This window comes from Pristis pectinata, chromosome 2 (genome assembly GCF_009764475.1).
Source record: "Pristis pectinata isolate sPriPec2 chromosome 2, sPriPec2.1.pri, whole genome shotgun sequence".
In the NCBI taxonomy this organism is placed as follows: domain Eukaryota; kingdom Metazoa; phylum Chordata; class Chondrichthyes; order Rhinopristiformes; family Pristidae; genus Pristis; species Pristis pectinata.
In genome coordinates this window covers 69,420,382-69,445,272 of record NC_067406.1, presented here as the reverse complement: position 1 = coordinate 69,445,272, position 24,891 = coordinate 69,420,382, and the positions used below count along the sequence as shown (strand labels likewise).

Sequence of the window (24,891 nt, the reverse complement as noted above, 5' to 3'; positions counted from 1 at the left end):
ATTGTGGCTGATCTATCTCAGGTTTCAACTCTCTCCCTCTGCTAGATTCCTATAGCCCTCAATGCCCTGATCTACATCCACATTAAATACTTCTAATGATCCGCCTCTGTAATTGTCTGGGATGGAGAATTCCAGGGATTCACCACCCTCTGCGAGAAGAAATCTTTAAATTCCTTGGTTTTAAATGTCCCCTTATCTTGAAACCTATGACCCCTCATTTGAGAATCTCCCACTTGTGAAAGCATCTCAACCTCAACCCTGCCATGTCCCCTTAGTATTTTGTACGGTTTGGTAAAATCACCCCTCCATCCCCCCCCACCCCCATTCTTTTAAACACCAAAGATGCAACTGGTGTAGCCTTTGTGATTAGGGGGAACCTATCATCCAATGAATTAGCTGAGTGATTTTGGACCATCTCCAATGCTATTATAAGTAAGGGGACCAAAACTCTGTGGAGCACTCCAAGTGCGATGTCACCAACACACACTATACATCTGTAGCAATACTTTCCTATTGCTAAACGCCAACCCTTAACAATAAAGGCCAATGTGCCAATTGCCGCTCTATCGACTTGCTGCCCCCACCTGTTAATTTTTTGTGCTTCATGCGTAAGAACACCTAGATCCTTCTGTACTTAATTGTGTTTTTTTCCGCATTTTAAATGATGATCTGCCTTTTGATCCCTCTTAATTGAAGGGTATGATCTCACACCTTCTCACATTAAACTCCATTTGCCAAACTTTGACACACTCTATCTATATCCTGGTGCAGAATCACAATATCTTCATTGCAACATGATCTTTCTCCTACTTTCATGTCATTGGCAAACTTGGGTACCTTACAATCTGCCCCCTCCTCCAGGCCATTAATATAAATGGTAAACAATTGAGGAGCAAGAACCAATCCCTGGGTTACATCTTACCAATATATTTATTTCAATAACCCATCTATTCTCTTGTGTCTCCATTTATTTTAACTCAATTTTCAATGTGATAACCAGTTTTCAATTCATGCTAACACAGTTCCCCTCCCCCTCCCATCACAATAAGCTGTTAACCTGTTCACCAGCCTCTTAGGAGGCACCGTGCCAAATGCCTTTTGGAAGTCCAAATATACTACCACTGCAGGTTCTCCTCGATTGACTCAGCTTGTTACATCCTCACAGAACTCCAGCAAATTTATCAAACATCTTTTGCTTTTCATGAAACCATGTTTGCTTGGTTTGTTTATATCCAGCTTTCCTGAATGATTAGCTATTTCTTCTTTGATTATTGACTCCAGCATCTTGCCAACAGTAGATGTTCAACTAACTGGCTTATAGAAGATCACCTGTAGGAAACACATCTGCTCTATGTTCTCATTTTAAATAACAAAATGAGATGACTCTGGCAGAGATTAGGGAAAAGATTGATGCTAAGGTTAGAGCATGGTGAATAGTAAATCCAAATGTCACCAGGCAAAATAAGTCTTAAGACAGTCTAAAGTTGAATCCATTTGTTTAGAAGACTCCTTGCTGAGATAGTCCAAAAAATAATTTGAGGAGTTTGGTCAAGAAGATTCACCACAAGTGAATCAAGAACAACTTGCAGTTATATAGAAAATATTTTACTTGGCCTAATATGCTAGTGGGCTTCACAGGAGCAATAACAGTTGGGGGGGGGGGGGGGGGAGGTAATATTGACCCCTCCCCCGCAAGCCACAGAAGGAGATACTAGATGAATGTCCAAAATATTTGTCAAAGAGGGCACATCGAAGCTGTTTTAAGCAGCCTCTTGAAGGAGGAAAAGGCAACAGAAAAGTTATCAGAGGTAATTCCACAGCATGGAGGCAAGCAGCTGAAAGCACAGTCACATGAAGATGTCAGGGTATACATACTTGGTCAGTGTATGGTTTTTAAGCACTGCATGGTCATTTTCTAATGTAAAATCATTCAGAAACTGAACAATAAACCAATAACTGGCACCGTGCAAAGGGAATATCTCTGGTAAAGTGAGGAGCAGGTGCAGGGCTGAGAGAGTGACCAGCTGCATGTTTGTGCTGCTCCAGACTCTATGTGATCTCTGACCTCTTTGTAAAGGCTTTAACAGCCTGAGTTTGTATGTAAAGTGTGACCAGCAAGGAACGATGATGGTCAAGCTGTAGATCGACAAAGCTCACCTGTAACCTTCATCCTTTGACAACTTGCTGTAGCTCCAACATTTTGGCCACTGCACCAGGTGGAAGGGTGGCTCATAAGGAACAGGATTCTCACTGCTGTCCAGGTTCCCATCCATGCTGCTTAGCTCAATTGCAACTCCAGCTCTGGGACCAGCATGAGCCTAGTTGAGAATTTTCACCCAGAGTCCTGGAGATGAGATTCTGCTGCTTGGGTAGTCAGTGCACACCTTGCATTACCATCTAGGGAGTTTGTGCTTCATTGCTTGAGGTACATTCCATAATGTGGCCCCACTGAAGCACAACTGGGCAGTGGCAGCAGTAGCATGTAGACAAGGATGTTGGTGACAGCAGAGAGTGATGTAGAGACCCTTGCCTGGTGAGCTATTGAGGCCCATCTCATACCTCCCCGAGTTTACTCTGACCCACTCCATTAGCTCAGCCCACAAGCAGAGCAGAAGTTTGGAACCCAATGCAGAATCTGCCACCACAAGGACTTGGAATTTTAGGTGGTAGTCTTCCAACATGTCACATTGGTGTCTGGGAATAGCATCTCCATGGACTGGAAATTCCAACCTTTCCATTTGCCATTACCCATACCCCAGCAGAGGAAAACAGTGGGGATTGTATTTAATCCAGAAACAACAACCTTTACAAGGTTTCTTCAGTATTGCGAATTTAGCCTCAGAGATGAAGTGACAGCTTTGTCAAGGGAGGAGTTCATACCTTACTGCTGCATTAGCAGTCTCTAAGATATTGTGCAGTCTGCTAAGTGACTCAGACTGCACAATATCTTGGAGGATGCTAATGCAGCAGTAAGGTATGAACTCCTCCCTTGACAAAGCTGTCACTTCATCTCTCAGGCTCAAATTCGGGATACTGTAGAAACCCTGTATAGGATGCCCAGGAGAACTTGCTTCTCCAAGTGCAGCCTGACCACGACCAACACTTCCAACTTAACTCTGAGTGCGGAGTCGGAGTCTGAGTCTGCTTCAGAGACGACTTGAGAAAATTTAACCTTTAATAAATGCTTGGGCTGTGCCACCTCTGGTTGGCGTGGAGTCTGTCACTCTCCCTGGGTTACCCTGAGAAGTAACTGCTGCAATCCAGGAGGAGAAGTGTTCTTGCAAAGTTGTTGACTACTATGGAAATTCAGGGTGATGCTTAAAGTTTTCCTTCTTCTACCTTGCAGCTTCAGAAAGTGACCTGCAGAATAAGCGGCTGAAACTAGATTATGAGGAAATCACATTGTGTCTAAAAGAAGTGACTCTAGTTTGGGAGAAAATGCTCAATGTACCTGCCAGGTCAACAGTTAAATTTGACATGGAGAATATTCACATGGCCATGGGTCAAGGTGAGTGGTCAGTAAGTATTGTGAAGCATTTTAATAACAAACATCATAAGTTCACTGATTTAATGAGAGTGGGTTCTTGTTGGAATTATTTAATATCATGAAATTCAGCTACAATTTGAAAAAGGATCACGTGCATATAAAGAGTACCAAACACTGTTGTGTACTGCACCATCATTTCATCATCTCTAGTGAAGCTTATGTTCCAATGGTGCCTTGCCATCCCCATCAGGGTTAGCTATACGTCGAGGGCTGGCACTCTGGTTGAGCAACACATGGGGACAATAATAACAATGAAGCCAAAAAGGCTTAAAGATAAGGTTTTAAAATTATTAATGTTCCCTCCTTGACTACAGCATTATTTTAGCCAAAATGCTATTTAAATTCTGCATTCAGCCTAATGCACGGGAATTCAGAGTTTGTTGATAATGAACTCTTTCTCAGCTCTCTTTATTCCTGTTCATTGCTCAAGGCCACTTCTGTTGGCAGGTAGTGTTACAGTGGGTTAAGGTAACATGGTAGTTAAATTACTGGATAGTAATCCTCAGACTGGGATTAATGTGTTCAAATACCAGCATAATAGCTGGCAAAGTTTTATTCAGTTAATTAAACAGATTTGGAAATTATATTGAAGTTCTTATCAGTAATGGTGACCCTAAAATTGCAAGATGATCAGCAAAACCATCTGATTCACTGGTGTCCATCAGGAAAGGAAATGTCTTGTTCTTTGCTGGTTTGATCCACATACACAAAACTGCTGTCTGCAGTGTTCTGCCAAGACACTTGGTTTAAGGGGAACGGGGAATAAATGCTGATCCTGCTGGTAGCTACATCCCGAGAATAATTTGAAAAAAAGATTGCTGTAGAGAATAGGATTTGTTACATGAATCGTTCTTTCTACTAGCTCTTTGACAGGATTAACAGAATCCCAGTAGCAAAATAAAAGAGCATCTGATGAGGACAAGAAAAGGAAATTCAAATTACAAGGTGTTTTATTGTTTATTATTTGCAATTATAGATTGAGAATAATTGCTCCCACATTGGAGTAGAATACTGAACATTTCTGCAGTCTTGACCACATTTTCATCTTTGTGCCACGTTGCTGGATGCCTGCCCCTCCACCTAATTAAATAGGCCACCTGATCCCTCAAGCCTGCCCGCCATTCAATGTGATCATGGATTATCTTCCCCAGGTCTCAATTCCTCTTCTGTGCCACCTCCCTAAACAGCTTGTAACCTTGTGTTCCAAATGCATATCCATAGAGACGAATCAAATTTTAATAGTTCCATTGAAGCTATAAGGGATATGTGGGATGTTGAAGTAAACAATGTGAGGGGATGCTTCAACTTTCTTACATCATCATCTTCAGGAGCTGGCAGTTATTCTGATTTGCGGTTCCACTGGTGTTGTTTTAAAATTATTAATGTTCCCTCTTTGACTACAGCATTATTTTAGCCAAAATGCTATTTAAAGTCTGCACCCAGCCTAATGCACGGGAATTCAGAGTTTGTTGATAATGAACTCTTTCTTGGCTCTTTATTCCAGTTCACTGCTCAAGACCACTTCTGTTGGCAGGTAGTGTTGCAGTGGGTTAGGGTAACATGGTAGTTAAGTTACTGGATAGTAATCTTCAGACTGGGATTAATGTGTTCAAATACCAGCATGATAGCTGGGAAAGTTTTATTCAGTTAATTAAACAGATTTGGAAATTATATTGAAGTTATTATCAGTAATGGTGACCCTAAAACTGAGGTGACCCTCAAATGGTTAGCCTTCCACAGGTATTGTGAAACTGACTGAACGACAGTAACATCTGAGGCTGACGGTTTTCCAACAGGTACATGCCTGCACTTCCAGTTGAAGTGGATGAGTAAAGATTGGATTCTGTAAACAATGTCCAACATTCAGACTGGGAATCAGTTTTTGTGACTCCAGCTCTGCCCTGGTCTGAACAAGATGCCTGCACGAGGGACCAAACCCAAGGCATTTGAAATAACAATAGGGAAATACTTTGTAGGTCAGACAGTATCTGTGGAGAGAGAAACAGAGCTAACATTTCTAATAGATTTCATCAGACTGATGTTCAAGAATTGAAAAGTCATCGGCCTGAAACATTAACTCAATTTTTCTGTCTGCAGAGGCTGTTTGAGCTGCTGAGTATCTCCAGCACTTTCTGTTTTCAGGTTTCTAGCATCTACTCTGTTTTGGTTTTGAAGTCTAGGGCGTTCTATAGATTGTTGATTAAAGCTTCTGGAGTAAGTGTGTTGAGTTCATTATAGCAGAACCTCATTCAATCAAGTGTAGCACAAAACTCTGGTGTTGATTTTAAATAGTAAGCAGTTTAAACCAACACTAACATACCTACAGATTCATTTAGCATGCTTGCAAAGCTAATCTCTATTGTCCATATGTGCAAATAGTGAAGGATGGCCAAGGGTGACTATGGAAAACATCCTTTTTGATTTGGTGTTTTCGTATGCAGGAGGAAGTTTGAATCATGTTTAGTTTGTATGGGGTGGGAGGAGGGCAGGGTCAGGGGAAGGAAAGTAGTAAAAGATGATGGTTAGTTAAATATCTTAATCAGGTTTAATTGCTGTGATAACACAGCAAAAGATTTCAATTATTACTTCATCTCAATAACATTCATCTGTGTATATGAGGTGTGAACCCAGTACCTATCGGCAATAATCATGTGGTTTCTACTTATCGTCTGCAGTATCTTAAATATGTTGTTTTGTATAACAAGCTGTGTTTGAAGACTTAATGATTTTCTTAAAGGAGAGAGGGATGGAGATGTAGAAAGGTTTGGGTGATAAGTTCCAAAGATAATGGCATAGGCTGCTGAACGGTTGCCACTAATACTGGAGTGATTTAATATCTGGAATGCACACAAGTCCAGAGCTGGAGGGAAAAGAGACATTACAGGGTTTTAAGACTAGAAGAAGTTAGAGATAGTGAAGAATGGGAGCATGAGGGTTGTATGACTTTTTTCCTTGTTACTAGCTTGAATGCCTTTGTTGGATTGTAACTTCATTGTTTTCATATTGAAAGGGAGAGATCTGAAGCTGCAATAACACTTCATTATTGGATGGTATGTTGGCACCCTGTGTTTCCACCTGTGACAATAATGTGCTATGGGAAAGCTGGAGCCAAAGGAATAGTTCTGACACACGCTAATTTTACTATTAAATTTTACTAAATTGATCACAAATCTGAAAATTGGATTACAAAGCCACATATTCCAGTAGTCGAGAGTGGAAATTATTCTGAAGAACTGTGTCTATCCTGGCCATTCCTTCCTGCACTGGATGACAAATAGTTCTGAGAGCATTGTGTTCCCTTTTGATTATTTGGTGATTAAAGATGGATTTATCTATTCCAAACACAGCAGTGGTGAATTGTAGTGCTGGGTAGTGATTCTGTAGCATTAAACAGCAAACCTAGCTGCCTTTTAACACCAGAATGTGCAGTTTAATGTAAAGTGCAACTTGAAGACCCAAAACATTGGCTGTCTGCACAGATGCTGCCTGACCTGCTGAGTTTTTCCAGCATTTTCTGTTTTTACTATAAAGTTGTTTTGCTATTGAACCTGAGCATCACCATTGAGAGAATTAAAATTTTGCCAATCATTTTTTAATTTTGGATATTGAGACAGAAACTAAATTATGTGTCTCAGGCAAAATGGAACTTAACAGATTGCAAGGGAAACTAATTATATCCTGTTTCTGGGCTAAGTAAGGTCCAGTGATACAAGCAACACTATGCTTGACCACAGATTCATCCACACACTACCAGGTCAGAAGCTTGCCGAAAGCAGCAGTGTCACTATACGCCTTGATAATGGTGCTGATGGATAAGGCTTCTGTACCACTATGGATGGAATGTGACACTTCTGGTTTTGGTATACCCCTGAAGTTTAGGTGTAAAAAAAATAATTAACTTGAAGTGTGAGGCGCCGCATGTCAACACTTCGGCAAAATGCACAGCTTATGGGCCCAAGTGGGAGCTAAAAGCCATGGAAAGCTCTTCCAGGATCTGTCAGGTGTTGGAGAAAGCAGAACTTCTACTGAGTAAGTGAACTTCCCTATAGATTGAATGGTACTTTATAAATGGCCTTAGTGCCGCTGTGTTGTAGGTGTATCTCTGAGCAGCGTATGGTCATTTGTTTACCTTAAAATTTTAAGCACGTTCAAATTACAAAATGTTCACAGCATATAAATGAGGGAAGTCGGTGATGGTGCCAGGTAGTGGGATCAAGGGTTTGGTCAGTAAATGCATTAAGGGGAAGAGAGAAAGAGAGAGGCCCTCGGTTTTGGTGGGGTGAAGACCAAGTTTTTACTAATAGGCTGAAGAGAGTGATCTTTCTTCTTCAAGCACATGAGTTGCTCTGGTAAACACCCAGAGCTTGTGGAGCCACTGCTTTACTTTTACCCACTCTTTCAATGTCTTATGAAGTAAATCAGGCTCCTTGAGTTTGTCAGTGAAATTTCCTGCCTGTCCACAACGTGACACCCAAATATCTATCACCATGTTGTGTGCACAGGCATGAAAGTTTGGAGATGCTTTCCCCTTTTTCTGAGCCTCTTATTCCTTCCTCTTCTATTTCCAGAATCCCCCACATGATGTGAAGCAGTTAATTTCCAGGTTATTGTTGATATAATTTAACCTTCATTATTTTTTTGTTAAGATCTTTAAAAGTATTTTTTTTGTGTTCTATTGAGTCGTTTCTGGACGGTTTTGAGAAGGTCACTACTTTATGAGGCTGCAAATTTAAGTAAATTGCAGTTCTAAGTATGTTGTGATGGGAATGTAGCTTGAAGTTTGTTTACATTCCAGCTTTGCTGTAGATGCCCATTTACCATTTTTAAACAGGCTTTTGAAAAGTGATTCACAAGCAATCATTTTGTCCTTTTCTCCCCCTGCAATTTATTGAACACATGATGACTTTTTACCACTGGCAGTTCATCTCATGTACCACCTGTAGCTGCTCCTTGAATGTTTCTTCATTTGTGACCCTTGAGTCTAGAACACAATTTAAAATGCATCATCTACAAATATGTGATTACCAAAAGTACTTCTCAAAATCACTGCAGTTGTTAGGCCTTTTGTTTGGAAACATTGTGTGGTGATCTGTCTAACAAAATTCACTGTTGTTTCCAAACTTTCCAGACCAGTCCTTCTCCCCAACCCCTCCCTAAAACAGTTAATATTTCAGTAGATGGGGACAGGGTCAAGGATGTGGGAGTGTTTGTCTCCTGCTCTGTTGCGTCTTTGTTCCACTCCACTTGTGCGGAGATCCAGTTAACAACTTCCATTTATATACTGTAGGTCTTTAACATGGCATAAATCATAAGTGGCTCAATGGGACTTCTGTAGCGACTCACCGCACCGGCTCCCGACATCGCGAATGTCGTCGGACGCCCTGATCCAAGATGGCGCGGGGCCCTCCTCCTTCCCCATCGTGGAGCTAGGAAAGCCAGCGCGCGGGAAGGTCAGCTGACCCACATGTGACATCAGCGCGGGAACTGTAGCACGGGAGGTTTTTGGGTATTAAAGGCGCACCGCGCCCCTGTCATTCATTGGACTTCTGATTTCGAACCAGCGACTCTGTGTCTTCATTTCGTAGTGTGTAGCTGGCCGCTACACTTTGTTGAAATCGATCCTAGAGTCAAGATAAAGTTGGGGAAAAAAAAACAAAGCTTACTCAAATTGAAGGGTCTTAAAGGAGCAGAGAAAAATGGAGAGAGTTCATCTTAGGGCCTCAGAGGCAGAAGGCATGGCTGCCAGTGGTGGAGTGATAATTGAGGCCAGGTTTGGAGGACACCAGATATTTCAGAGAGGCACGTGGCTGGAGGTGGTTACTCACGCACATGAGAGACAGGAGAGCCATAGCCGGGAGTGGGAGTTAGACTATGCAGGGATTTGAAAGCAAGGACAAGGACACCATTGCAGGTCAGAAAGCTCGAAGGTAATAAGAATCTGCTTTTCACACAAATGGTGGGGGTTGTATGGAATGAGCTGTTAGAGGAAGTGGTAGAGGTCATCATAATTGCAACATTTAAAAGGTATTTGGACAGGTACTTGGATGGGAAAGGAGTAGAGGGTGATGAGCCTAATGCAGGCAAGTAGGATTAGCATAGATAGGCATCACAGTCATCATGGATGAGTTGGACTGAAGAGCCTGTTTCTGTGCTATGGCTCTGAGGGCAATAGAAATAGAAGAAAGAGTTGGCCATTCGGTCCTTGTACTTGCTTCGGCACTCAGTGAGATCATGGCTGATCTTTTACCTCGGTGCCACTTTCATGTACTTGCCCTGTATCCTTTAATTCCTTTAATAGCCAAAAATCTATTGACCTCTGTCTTGAGTGTACTTGGCAACTGGGCCTCCACAGCCCTCTGGTATGGAATTCCAAAGATTCACTACCCTATGGGGGAAGAAACAGCTCTTCCCTGAATGGCTGATCCCTTGCATTGAGATGGTTACCACTGAATCCAGGCAACCCAGCCAGGGGAAACGTCAGCCCCAAATCTACTCCATCAAGCCCCACAAGAATTATCTATGTTTCAAAGTGATCTCATAATCTCAGGAGACTATAGGACAATCCCCTCATTCCAGGAATCAGTCTGGTGATGTGAGTTAAAAGGGCAACAGAGTTTTGAATAACCTTAAGACTACCGAGAGGAAGAAGAGGGGTCCCAGTTAGGAATGCATTGGAATAGGCAAATCCAGAATTGACAAAGGCTTTCAGCAGCAGGTGAGCTGAGGCAGGAGTGAAGCAGAGCTGTATAATGTGGCAATAAGTTGTCTTATAAATTTACCATGATCATGTTAAATAGTGAAGCAGGTTTGAAATGTCTTAATGGCTCCCATTTTTTATATTTCTGTTGTCCTGAATGAGAGGTGCAAGCAGGTTTGGTAACAGTTTGGATCCATTTCATCCACTTGCCAGGAGAGGAATTGAGTCATTGGCTAGGGAATAGAGGTTATTCCTGGCACTGAAGGTGTGGTTTCTGCTTGGTCAGTTTGACAAAAAGTCTGATCCTCCAGTAACAATATCTGGCAGACAGTCTGACAATTTACAGATAATGGAGGGATTTCATTCTAGAAGTGGCAGTGAGGTAAAGTTTATGGCCTTCAGTGTGTGTGTGGAAACACGACCCAAAACAAATATGGAGAGGCGTCTGTACTTGTCTAGCACTGATGCCTGTATACCTATCTATGACCCAGTAACATTTCTCCAAAGGTATCTTGTTTCTTTAATGCCTCCTTTCCTTGCATGCTTGCGTTGCCAGTTGTTGAAAGGATCCAATTCGGTCTAATTCACTTACTTTGCCAAATAAACAGGAGCACAGTTTGCACAATGGTTAATGAAACTGGAGAAAAAAACAAAGCTCTAAAATTTTCAGGTGTTTCAAATTCTAAAATCTGCTAATTTGTAAATATTAATCATCATTACATGACTTCCTAACATGTTGTTTTTATATTGGCCGTTCAGTGCTCCCAGCTTTGGCATATATGCAGTTGGCAACAGTGTTTCTTCAAATTAGGATGGGTGTGGAGTGTAATTAACATTCTGTAGATGGATGATTGAATGTCATTTAACATATAATGTCAGTTTTGCTTGGTGAGCTTGCATGTAACCGAGAATATGAAGAAAACCTGTCAGTCCCATAATCTGATAGATCAAAAATGACCCTAAGCATAAGCTTATGAAAATATAGAATTGGAACTGGTTTATTATTGTCATATGCACTGAGATACAGTGAAATGATGTGTATGGATGGCCTACAAAACGAAGTACATTGCTTTCCCCTTGACCTAAATCAATACAGAATGCAGAAACAGTGTTACAGTCACAGAGAAACTGGCGTGCTGGTGGACGATAAGCTGCAAAGGCCATGATGAGGTCAAGAGTTCATCCTTAACTTACAAGAGTCTTATAACAGGATAGAAGCTGTCCTTGAGCTTGGTGGTGCACATTTTCAAGCTTTTGTGTCTTCTGCCCGATGGAAGGAGTGAGAAGAGAGAATGTTCGGGGTGGGAGGGGTCTTTGATTATGCTGACCGCTTTTCTGAGGCAGCAGGAAATGTAGAGTCCATGGAGGGGAGGCTGGTTTTCTTGATGGACTGAGCTGTATCCACAACTCTGCAATTTCTTGGGTCTCGAACAGAGCAGTTGCCATAGAAAACTGTGATGCACCCAGAAAGGATGCTTTCAATGGTTATCTTTAAAATTTGGTGAGGGTCAACAGGAACACGCCAAGTGTCCTTAGCCTTCTGAGGAAGTAGAGGCACTGGTGAGCTTTCTTGGCCATAGCATCTGCGTGGTTGGACCAGGACAAACTATTGGTGATATTTACATCCAAGAACCTGAAGCTCTCAACCATCTCCACCTCAGCATGTGCTCCACCCTGCTTCCTGAAGTCAATGACCAGCTCTTCTGTTTTGCTGACATTAAGGGAATGGTTGTTGTCATGACACCATGTTATTAGGCTCTCTATCTTCTTCCCGTACTCCATCTCGCCATTATTTGAGATCCAGCCCACTATAGTGGTGTCATCTGCGAATTTGTAGATGGAGTTAGAGCAGAATCTGGCCACACAGCCCCTACTTAACTCCCTATGCACTCACGACTGTGTGACCAGATTCTGCTCTACAAGTTCACAGATGACACTCTGCGATCAAATTTGCATTGACTATGCCATGGACCTGTTTCGATGGTGGGTGAATTGCAGTGGGTAAAGGTTGTTTGGGAGGCTGGAGTTGATCTATGCCATGACCAGCTTCTTGAAGCACTTCATGATGGTGGATGTCAGAGCCACCAGGTGATGGTCATGAACCACCTAGTGATACAGACATTGCCGTGATGTGTTGATGGGGTGACAGATACAGTAAACGTTAACCACACCTTTACTGGAGAAATAAACTTCCAAGTTTGAGAAAGGTTACAAGTGTTTAGGGCACAAGATCTATTTTCAAGGAGGGTTACATTTAATTCCTTCATTTTTGACCTCAATGAAGGCCAGCATTTTGAGGCTGGCATCAGTGAATCCACCTCTCTTGAATAAAGCTGTCCATAAAGACCTAGTTCAGCACTATGGATTTCGCCCTTCCTGGTGTCATTTGCTCTCGTGTATCGGTTCCATGGGATCTCTAGCATGCAACAACAATGGTGTCATCAAACTGGATGACAAACCAATTAAAACATTTTCATTGTAAACAAAGCAAGGCATTAAAAGCACAATTGTTAACATGGTATGACATAGAGTGTAAAGATTGTGACATGCAGATGATATTAAAGTAGAAGCTAATATATCAAATCCTTTTAAAAAATGAAAGAATTATTTTAAAGAACAAGTTTTAAATAATTATCTGAGGAAATGATCCACAGAACATTTTGTTTTTGGGACCCAGAGCTTAACAAGTAGCACTTGCGCAGCCATACAGTATGGTGGGTAAGTGGTGTTACTGGACTAATAATCCGGAGGTCTGGACTAAATGTTCTGAAGAGACAAGTTCAGATCCCACCATAACAGCCTGGGAATTGAAATGCAGTTAATTAAGTAAATACATTATAGAAAGTTAATATGAACCCACTACTCTGTTGGGGGTGGAAACATGCCTACTATTGCCCTGCCTGGCCTAAATAGACTTCAGAACCATAGCAAATAGGTTAACTCTTAACTGCCCTCTGAAATGGCTCAGCCAACCACTCAGTGCAAGAGCAGCTGAAGATGGGTGATAAATTTCAGCCTTGCTAGGAGCATGCTTTTTAAAAATTTCCACACCCCTTCAGAAAAGCACATTTTCAGCACTTACCACAGCAAGGATAGTTTACGCAAACATAAGTTCTCATCAGATGAGTGGTTTCACTGGAGAAGCAGAGAATCACTGACACCTACAACTGGATCTCTATGTTTAATTGCGTGTGTAAATACTCAGTATCATTATTTAATGATGGAAAATGCTCTTGTTACAGAGTGGGGTGGGGGAGAGAAAAAAGAGCCATTATTCTGGTAGGGAACTAAAGGCAGGAAATTCTATACACTCATTTTAAATGCTGCTTTCTCCTCCTACCACTTCTCTATTTTTAAGGATGTACTAGGCCATTGCCCATGGATGCCAATGCCAAGGGCAACAGGTTGGCTAGTAGAGTGGCAAGTTCAGTGTACAAATCTCCAACACTAGAGCTGCAATGCTGCCAGAGCCCACGGCCGTTCCTTAGCCACATGGACATTGCCACCTAATGTAAAGCAAAGTGAGGAGAATTAGCTCTTCGCTGGCATGTGTCCTTCTAAAGAATCTCTGGAATCTCACCCACAGTATTTTTGCTTTGTAAATATTGGGATAGAAATAGTTCCTCAGTCATTAACATAGGATTAGTGTCATTTACTGCACTTCTGAGATTTAGTTCCATTGATCTCAATTTCATTGAATTTCACAAGCTGAAAAAAATCATGCTTACACCACTATATTGCACATAGAGCAAATGTGACTATGGATGAACTTCTACCCCTATTGCCAAGATGATGTTTATGTTGAGGGAGATTGTTCTTCATTGATGACCGACCTTGTTTAGTAATACTCCATGATTTTCAGCTCTTGCCTGTTGAAAACGCCAAACTATGTAGGTCTCAAGCTGTAGACAAATCTCCTAACTATTCCAGCTCTCTCCCATCTTTATCATGGTTTTGAACTCCTACCTTTTTGGCCAAGCCTGCGGTCATGTGCGTCAATGTTCCTTCCTCTAGCTTTAGTGTTAGTGATATCTAATTACAGTTCACAAAGTACCTTTTTAAAACAATACCAATAGGTGGAGCTTGATGCATGATGATTTTTAATTTCCAAGGTTTTTATTTGGAAATTTAGCTGGAAATTTCAGCCAAATAGTAAAACAAAAGCCTGATGTTTACCTATAAATACAAAGCATTCTTTAATACAAGTCTCTCAAAGTTAAGAAAAATATAGATGTTATAATTATCCTTTAAAAATACTGTGCATTTACCAAACTGCATCCTTTTGAGGATTGTAGGATGGATTTTTTTTCTTCCAGCAATAAGAGGCTTCAAATTACAGCATGGTTTATTGCATTAGTGTTTAGTGTTGATTTAACGTTCTAAACGTGATACCTGAATCCTGACAAAAATCCTGAGACTTTCGTAAAGACTCTTGAAAATCTGTCCACAGGAGTACCTCGGCACCATCGAGGGGAAATATGGAAGCTTCTAGCAGAACAGCACCAACTGCGGTATCAGCTTCCTGTAAAACAACAGCCAAAGAATACTCCATATGAAGAGCTATTAAAACAGTTAACATCTCAACAACACGCAATACTCATTGACCTTGGTAAGTGTCCATTCATTACCAACTCGTCTCTCTTTTGGTTTTACAAATAGGCTTAAGGAACTGAGTCTATATCTTAGGCTTTCAGTCAACCTGACAGAGGTACATTAGCTTAAAGGCTGGATTATTCTATATAATAATTATATGATAGAGTCTGTTGATTATTCCATGCGGACAGATTGAGGAGGAACAGGCATCGTAGCTAAAAGCTATGGAGGAGTAGGAATAGGCTATATGTTAGCCAGTTCTTCTTTTCCCAGTGAGCCTCTGGACTGCTTTGCCAACTTGTGCGGTGTGTGCCGACCCTATGCAAGTCTTCAAGAGAGGATGCCCGGAACTCTGAACTGAGGGCAAAGATCATATCATGTAGAAGATAAGTGGATTAAGAATTAATATACACATCGTCTTTGAGATGCAGACTGGTTTATCATAGGCTGTCATTTTTCTTTTAACCTTACTGTGCCCAAGTTGTTTTTGGGAGGCTACGTTGTTGCAGAGGCACCATGACGACGTGTCTGCCTTGATGGGCCAACTAGTGTTTTCTTGGCCATCAATTTAATTTTGTTTGGAGGCAAAAGACCTTGGGAATTTCATACCTGCCATTGTACCAGGGGCAGGTCAGGTTGCGTTGCTGTTCACATTAGTGATCTGGCTCTGACCACCAAATCACATCTCAGTCTGTTTGGCAGCCCCCTTGCACTTCCCCTCCTTTTGAAGAGTTTGCATTGTCTCACCTATCCTGTCTTTATTTGAAATCTTCATTCTCTATGGCCCACCCATGCAGCCTAAAAATGTTGTCGTAAAATTATCTTCACTTCTTTCTTGTACAGCCTCTGCACCGAGCGATTCCTTGTTCTCAGTGGTTTAGCTCTCTTCATCGTTCCCTCATCAAAACCATTCCTCTCTTCCTCTGGCCTCATCTCTCCCATGCCAGAGAGATGCAGCTTTATATGGATGTGGTGGTCAACTGGTTTAGCCATTCAATACCATATCTGTCAGATCCGCAGATCACATTAGCTCCTGTTCTCGTATTGGCAAAACTGTTTACCAACCTAGGACCATTCTTGAATGGAAGGGTAACCCTGAATTATTTTTGTCCATCATATTGAAGTCTTCACCCTTACTTCCTCCATCCTCACTAAAATTGTGAGGTGCTCATAGATTTCTTTATTTCTTAAGAATCGGGCCCTCCAGCACCTTCCTCTGTATTTTCCATTCCTTTACCTTCAGCCAGATCATTTTTCCTCTGAGATTAACCCCCACCCAAGCCCCAAATTTACATCAATCTCTAGTGTCTCTGAAGTTTCATTGTTTGCTCACTCTAAACTCATTTTGTCCATGACACACCTCCTGCTCAGTCTTTTCCTACTAATCTCAGCCGATATTGTCAACAATACACAAAAAGTGCTGGAGGAACTCTGCAGGTCAGGCAGCATCCATGGAGGGAAATGGACAGTCGACGTTTCGGGCCGAGGCCCTTCATCAGGACTGGAAAGGAAGAGGGCGGAAGCCAGTATAAGAAGGTGGGGGGAGGGGGAGGAGCACACGCAGGCAGGGGCTAGGTGAGTTCAGGTGAGGGGAGGAGGGGGAGAAATTGTAATAAGCTGAGAGGTGATGGGTAGAAGAGGCAAAGGGCTGAAGAAAAAGGAATCCGGTAGGAGAGGGCAGTGGACCATGGAATAAAGGGTGGGGGAGGGGGGGAGACTCCTATATTGTCAGCAACCTCTCCTGTGAATGTACTGCCATATCTCCTTAAAACATGCCCTTTCTGCCCATCACCTCAAAACAAAATCCTTAACTTCACCATCCATAAAAACTACTGCCTCATCCTTTCCTCTCCAAACATCCGCACACCACATTGCTATATTTTCTCTTTTAATCAGTACAAGTATTGACACGTTTTTATGACAAACATGAGAAAATGTCATTTCATTTGTATTAAGGACGGTAGTTTCTCTGGGAAACCAATCCTTTATAAGGTCCACCAGCTTTTTACCTGGAACCTGGAGGCTTAGGGTAATTAAGAAGCATCATAATAATTTCCTGGCTTTGCTATTCAAGTCTATCCTTCTATAGACAGTCTATACTTCTATCCTGCTCTCTCCTCAGAAGTAAAACCAATCATAAAACACTGGTATCTCTTGTCTTCCCATGGAAATCTTCTAACTAAAAACATCCATAACAAACACCTAGGATATTTCAGTTTCCACTTTATTGTGTATACAATTGACAACATTAATGTGTTGTATTTTTAAAGCTCCTTCAATATATTAAAACATCCCAAAGCTATTTGCAAGAAGCATAATCAAACAAAATTTGACACCAAGCCCTGGTAGGAGATATTAGGGCAAATGACCTAAAGGTTGGTTAGAAAAGTAAAGCTTAAGGAGCATCTTAAAGGAGAAAATGGAGATGGAAAGGTGTAGAAAGGGATCATAAATTTCTGAAAAGAAGGCCATGAATCTGGAGGTGATAAAGGTAAGGGGCTTGCCACCTCTTTTGTAACCACGGTGATAAATTTGGAAAACTCAAATTTTTTAGCCTGAGGAAACAAGTTAAGACCAAGCTGAATCTTCGTATTATGATTTTAATTTCAAATTACATGTGGTATTGTCTCTTTAAATTCCAATGCAAATATTTTTGCACCACATTTCATGCTTTGGCTCAAATTTTCAGGGAATTCCTCAGTCTCTGAAGTGCATGTATTAACATATTACATTGCTTATGTCTAAATCTGAACAGAGTTTTTTGGGAGGGGTGAGTATTTTATATTTGGCAGGTGTTGCTTAATCAACCCGAGGGGAATATAGATAAAATAATTCAAATCGGGTTGAAGTCTTGGCATCAAGGACATGCTGTTACAGTGTCGTTGAATTCTTCTGTTCAACATTTTGCCGCAATAAAGCTGCTAACTAAAGCCCCAAATGTATGCTTGCACATTGTTGGTAATTCATGGCAACGTGCAGACAGTGCAGTAAAGGTTCCAAACTGCAGCAAAGAAATATTGAAACTGAAACAAGTATCGACTAATCAATCATGGCTTTGCATATAAGAAGTTAAAAGAGGTTTTGGTTTCGAGGAAATGAATTTTCCACCTTCAAAAGTGTTCATTTGCCTACTGTTTTAAATGCTAATGAGACAAAACAATAAGTTTTATTAATACATTGATTGGTGACAAGAAAGCTTGATCAAAGATTGTGGGGTGTGACTTCAGCCTGGCGCCACATTAAAGTAGAATGTGGTTTTTGCTCATGGTTCACCCCGCAATGCGTTGCAGCTGTCACGAGGAAGCATGGAGTGGAGGCCAGGTGCTTCCCCACAGGAAGGAAAAAAAAAGGGTGGGCCATAATGGGGCTTTGCTTATCTTGACAAAATGTCTGATGAAGGGCCCACCCAAAGCTGCTTGTTTTTTTTCCTCTTCAGCTGCTTATCAATGTACTTCTATCTCGAATGTTTTCTGTTATTTTCAGAAACTAGTTTTGACCCTAAAGGCTTTGTAAGGTAGGCCAGTCTAATAGAGAAGTGGTGGTGGTCTGACTTCTGGAGCGATGAAACAATTGGCAAGAGTTCATGTGTTTTGGTATTGGTTTATTATTGTCACTTGTACTGAGGTTCAGTGGAAAAACTTGTCTTGCATACCGATTGTACAGGTCAATTCATTACACAGTGCAGTTGCATTGAGTTAGTACAGAGTGCATTGAGGTAGTACAGGTAAAATCAATAACAATACAGAGTAAAGTGTCACAGCTACAGAGAAAGTGCAGTGCAATAAGGTGCAAGGTCACAACAAGGTAGATCTTGAGGTCAGAGTCCATCTCATCGTTTCCAGGTTGGATGAAAATCTTAATATATAGGGGCTGAAAATGTGCAGTGGATCTAATGGATTCCAAAAAATGGTGTGGTCAGGATTTCACCTAAGCAGCAATAATCATTACCAGGACAAATATCTGTTGGGTCCCAGCCATAACATAAAGTCCTCTGTGTGACAGCTACCTGTCTACACAAGTTGGGGCTTTCTGCACATGATCATCAGTCAGGATTTTGTGAACTAAAACCAGAAAATGTTGAAGATACTCAGCGTGTTAGGCAGCATGTGTAGAGAGTGACAGATTTGACTTTTCAGATTGATGACCTTTTATCAGAATTAGTGCAAGTTAGAAGACTACAGATGTATAATAGCTGCAGATTTTTGCTTTAAGATTTTATAGCGAAGAGAATGTGCACTCATTCACTGGATGTATCTCGCCTTTCTGCCCCAGCAAGGAAACTAGGATTGGATTCTGAAGTTGAAGCAATGGGAATTACACGTCCCCTTGCCCTGGCACACGGATCCATTGGGAATAAAACAACAGATCTTTGCCCAAATTGACAGAGGTCAGCTGCTCCATGTAGCTCTTGCCTCAGATCTTAATGCTTTGGCAGGTGCTAATGCCAGGATGCAACCTCTCCATGGATTTTCTTCGCCGCTTTTTAATTCTGCTACAAACGTAGCCAATATTACTCCTAATTCAACCTCTCCGCTCCACGATAGCCCAGATACAGGACGCTTTGTTCAATATTTGCTGTGTTTAGTGATTGTAGCCAGATTTCCATATTTCCAATAGTCTACATTAGATTATTGTTTATTGACTACAGCTTTGCTTTCAATGCTATAATTTCAAACCAACTCTTCACCAAACTCCAAGACCTCGGACTCAACACCTCCCTCTGCAACTGGATCCTTGACTTTCTGACCAACAGACCGCAATGAGTGAAGATAAGCAGCAACACATCTAGCACGATTATTCTTAACACTGGTGCCCCACAAAGCTGCGTCCTCAGCCCTCTACTCCCTATATATTCATGACTGCGTGGCCAGATTCTGCTCTAACTCCATCTACAAGTTTGCAGATGATACCACTGTAGTAGGCCGTATCTCAAATAATGATGAGGAAGGAGATAGAGAGCTTAGTGACATGGTGTCATGACAACAACCTTTCCCTCAATGTCAGCAAGTCAAAAGAGCTGGTCATTGACTTAAGGAAAGGGGGCAGTGCACGTGCACCAGTCTACATCAATGGTACTGAGGTCAAGAGGGTTGAGAGCTTCAAGTTCCTAGGAATGAACATTACCAATAGCCTGTCCTGGCCCGACCACATAAATGCCACGGCCAAGGAAGCTCACCAGCGCCTCTACTTCTTCAGGAGGCTAAAGAAATTTGCCATGTCCCCTTTGACACTCACCAACGTTTATCAATGCACCATAGAAAATATTCTGTCTGGATGCATCACGGCTTGGTATGGCAACTGCTCTGCCCAGGACAGCAAGAAACTGCAGAGAGTTGTGGATACAGCCCAGCGCATCACGGAAACCAGCCTCCCCTCCATGGACTCTCCATGGGCTATACCTCTCGCTGCCTTGGTGAAGCAGCCGGCATAATCAAAGACCCCACCCACCCAGGTCATTCTCTCTTCTCTCCTCTCCCATCAGGCAGAAGATACAGGAGCCTGAAGGCACATACCAACAAGCTCAAGGACAGCTTCTATCCCACGGTGATAAGAGTATTGAACAGTTCCCTTGTACAATGAGATGGACTCTTGACCTCACAATCTTTGTTTGACCTTGCACCTTACTGTCTACCTGCAATGCACTTCCTTGTAGCTGTATTCCGTTATTGTTTTTATCCTGTACTATCTCAATGCACTCTGTACTACCTCAATGCACTGTGCAATGAATTGTATGCAAGACAAGTTTTTTCACTCTACCTCGGTACAAGTGACAATAATAAACCAATACCAATATTAAAAGAATATGTAATTCTGTAATAGTCTGCCTGCTGATAACTAGGAACACAAGTCCACTTACAAAAGTTATTTGTCTCCTTCAGAGCATTCTTATTTAGTGCATTGTCCTGTGGAGAATTGCTGTTTCCAACTTCTTCCCATGTGTTGACAGTGAGTGACCTTGGATGCTCCTCTGGCACTGGCTGAACTGCTACATTTCTGCCTGTGAATTTGGTCAATTCTCAACTTTTTTAAACAAAAAATATCAGACTGAATGGAATTAGAAAGCACAGCCCTTCAATAGAATCCTTGCCCTTCATTGCTCATATCCATTGCTAAATATGATTCCATTCTGATTTGTGCCTGTACCTATGGAGCATACAGTTATAGAAAGAGGGTCATAATGTGGGAAGGGGAAGGGAGGAGTATGCAGCTGGGGTTCCCTGGTCTGTAACTTGAATAAACTAGCGGACTTGGCTGAGATTCATATGTGAATATTTTATGGCTGTATTTCAAGTGGGAATTGTTCTCATTTAATATTGGCAGCATAAACTTTGTTTTAGATAAGTGACATATTATGCCTTGGGTGTTGCAGAGACCTGGGCTCAACCCTGACTTTGGGTGCTGTCTGTGCAGAGTTTGCACGTTCTCCCCATGGCTGGGTGTGTTTCAACCAGTGCACCATTTTCATCCCACATTCCAAAAGTGTGCTGGTCAGTTAACTGGCTACAATTAACCCTTACCTACACTAAAGGTTAATTGTAAATTAACACTTGGTGTAGGTAAGTGGCAAAAAATTGTGGATATGTGAGAAGAATAACTTGCAGAGCAACAGAGAAATGAGGAAGGAAGAACAGGATGGTTGGGAGCCAGCATGAACCCAATAAGCCAAATGACCACCTGGTTGCAATAAATGAGCATGCAAACTGGTTATATCATCTTTTGCTTCCAAGTCTCTCTTCCAAGATTGTTGAAATGCACAAGTTATATTCCGTTACTAGCCAATGATTGACAATAGATTTTAATCTTTTGAATCAGTAATTTTAAAAATGATTGCTGAATGCTCTCTTATCTGAAGAGGCGATTTGTTGCATGTATAAATTTTTTGTGGTATTTCTTATTAATGTTTACTTCAGAAGTTATGTACATCTCAAGTAGTTGTTCAGCCACGATAATCCCAAAGTATTGTCAAATCTTCCATTGAAATTCCTCTGGTATCCACACATTCCTGTGGTACTGGTCTGAAATCAAAGCCCAATTTTTATCATTATCTTCCCTAGCTCGGATAGCTCATCAGTTGCATCCCACTAATTTTCCTTGTTGAATTCAATAAAAGTGAACCTATGGCCTGCATTTTTCTGTATTTTTTTTTCACATTAGGTACAGCACATTAGCTAAGCCATCAGAGATCTTGTATTACTGTGGGAAGTGTCTGAGTCTTGAAGGGTCCTGACCCGAAATGTTGATCGTCCGCATTTCTCCACAGATGCTGCCTGGCCTGCTGAGTTCCTCCAGCATCTTGTTGTTTTTTCTTATGTATTCATCTTTTGTTTCTCCATTGTTGATATTGTTTTTTTAGTAAATTGAAGGTTCTGAGTATTTGAGCCTGTTGCGTAATTCTAGAAAGAGGTGTCCTGTTCCCAGTTACCAAAGTATGTTCCGCACCTGACCAACTGACAAATTAGTAAGTTGTGCAATTAAATTGATCATCCACAGCCCAGACAGCAGCGGGAATTATTTTATTGAGTAACCTATCAGTTTGTGTGGGGAAACTGTTGTGTCGATGACCAGAGCATCTAATGAAGCAGGAGGAATAACCATGCTGTAAATCAACCAGACACCAATGAAGCTCAACCAATATCAAGTGACTGGGAGTGATTTTGGACAATGTATTCTAACCACCTAAAATTGATCTGTGCCATTAAGAACAAGCTTAAAGATCATTGTGCATGGTGATAGACCTGGCTTACAAATTTTATTAATGCACATGGACCTCCCTATTGCATGAAGGGAAATATGGTAAGCTTGGGTTAGGGGTGTCAGGGTGCCAGTGGGTTGGTGACCTGGTATGACACCGATTCAGGGCCTGGCGGGGTGGGAGAGTTAGTCAAAAATCAGGATGTAGGGAAAGATGTTGCTAAAGATCATGTATTGATTATTATGGGGTAGGGGAGCATTGGGGGGTGGGCACAAGAAAAGAGCCCTGGGGAGACGGGAGGTGAGTGGTCTAGGGAGCAGTGGGATAATTGGCAAGAGAAGAGTGGACTCCAAAACTGAAACTGCGGCCCTCAAAAAAGGAAGCCAGTACTCTATGTATAGGCAGATGTGCAAACATGGTACCAAGAGCAATCGGGGGGACGGTAGTGTAGTACCTGTGTTACTGGATTAGTGATCAGAAATCTGAACGAATGTTCCAGGTAGACAAGTGCAATTCCAGCCTGGTAACTCGGGAATTTATTTAAAAATCTATAAAGAGATTATTGGGTTGTCATTTAAAAACCTATCAGGTGCTCTAATGCCACTTGGGGAAGGAAACCTGCCAGGCCTCATCATGAGACTATAGCCAACTCCAGATCCACGTCAATGTGGTGAACTCATTATTGCCTCCTGAAGTAACCCAGTGAACTGCTTAGTTCAAGGGATGAGTAATAAATGACATCCTTGAGGATGAACAAAAAACATAAATCTGACCAGCAGGAAAGCAGAGGATGAGCATGTCACAAACTGCAGAGGGATCATGGAGTTTTAATGATCCATGGATGTAGTTACAAGGGGTCTTTCATGATTTTGGTTGTGGTTGTTTCAGTGCTGTTAGAGGGGTGTGGGATCATGATTATAAAGGAGATCTAGGAGACTGCATTTAAGGACTAAGAGGAAAAAGGATTTGGAGTTGAATCAATATTTAGCAAGGACTGAATGGTCAAGGGTTAGTTTTAAGGAAGAAGTGATGAAAGTGATTTTGATAGGGTGTGGGAGGGCAGTCTCTGGGAGGCTTGTGCTATAGCATATATTGCCGAGGGAGAAGTCAGGATGGGCTCAGGGGGGTAGCTATCTGTTGTGAGTTTGGCAGAAGCACATGGGTAAATGGAAAAGAAATGAGAGAGATGGGATTCAATGGGGCATTTCTGGCCTCGTGAGTGAGAGGAAAGTTGGGGTAGTGGGCAGCTAAGTAGGTGGATTTAATTAGGTGACAGCAAAATGCATGAGCTCTTCACATTTGATGCTTGAGATGCGAGGGGAAGTATGGAGAAGAGATGTAGCATATGGTTTAAGGAGGTGACTGGAGTGTGTGATAAGGAGGGGTGAGTATTTTAGCTGAGTGGTAATGGTTTGGTACAGAAAGAAGATATCTGACGATTTTAATAAGCCAGATCTGGCAATTGATGGCCCAGTCAACTAATGCAGCCAGTTTTCCTTGTGTTGGCAAGGTATGGCTTGTACTGGGGGACCGGTAGTAGGGTGGATGATGTTGATGGAATTGACCACTGCTGGTGAAGTCTGAAAAGGGGACACAGTTAATCTCGTCAGTGGCAGCGAAAGAGTTGTGATCCATGCAAAGCTAGAGGAGGGGCCATCAGATATCTAAGCAAGTTTATAAGCAAGCAACAGGAACTTTGTTTTCCCACGAACTGGTGAGGGGAACAAAGTGACTTAATAGGGAAGTTGGTAGGGATGGAGTGAAGGTGCCAATTCAGTAAGAAAGTTAATCCCTTGCTGCAGGTGACAGAGGGCACTGTGATTGGTACAAAGTGTGATGAAGGAGCCCAAATGCTCAGAGTTGGATGCTGAAGCTGTAGGCAAAAGACCAAGATTGTACTTGATGAAGGCTTGCAAAGTTTGAACAGGACTGCTGGTGAAACATATGGTCGGGAGACTGCATTTTTGAGGAGTGTATAAACTACCCAGGCATTGATGGGATGCTCGATTTGATTGGGAGGAGAGGTATGGTACTTGTTAGAATTAACAATCGAATTATATAATTTTCTTCAATGGAAAGCAAGTTGCACTGTTTATTTTTGTAAGCAGTGTTATGCATAGTCTCTAACATCTATTTGTTTATCATTATAGTTGTTAGGCAATCTAGGGTGTAGCCTTGAACACGGGCTGTTTTTAAACTTGAGCCTGTGGTTTTATGCCCATAACAACTGGTTGTGCAAAGATTTGCATGTCGTATGATTAATTACATTGATATTCAGGTCAGATTTTGACAGAGCAAAGAGATTTGTTCCATGTAGTTTAAGCTGAGCAGTCCTATTCTTATAGTTGTGGATAATTGAAA

General features: G+C 41.7%; 1 protein-coding gene across 6 annotated transcripts in view; it reads left to right on the top strand.

Moving 5' to 3' along the window:
• LOC127567323 (TBC1 domain family member 1-like) overlaps positions 1 to 24,891 on the top strand; it is a 205,584-nt gene that overhangs the window by 156,144 nt on the left and 24,549 nt on the right. For all 6 annotated transcript variants that reach the window (XM_052010074.1, XM_052010077.1, XM_052010073.1 and 3 more), the window contains 2 exons: positions 3,347 to 3,508; positions 14,695 to 14,853. In XM_052010074.1, the coding sequence (XP_051866034.1) occupies positions 3,347 to 3,508; positions 14,695 to 14,853 (321 nt within the window). The remainder of the gene's footprint in view (positions 1 to 3,346; positions 3,509 to 14,694; positions 14,854 to 24,891) is intronic.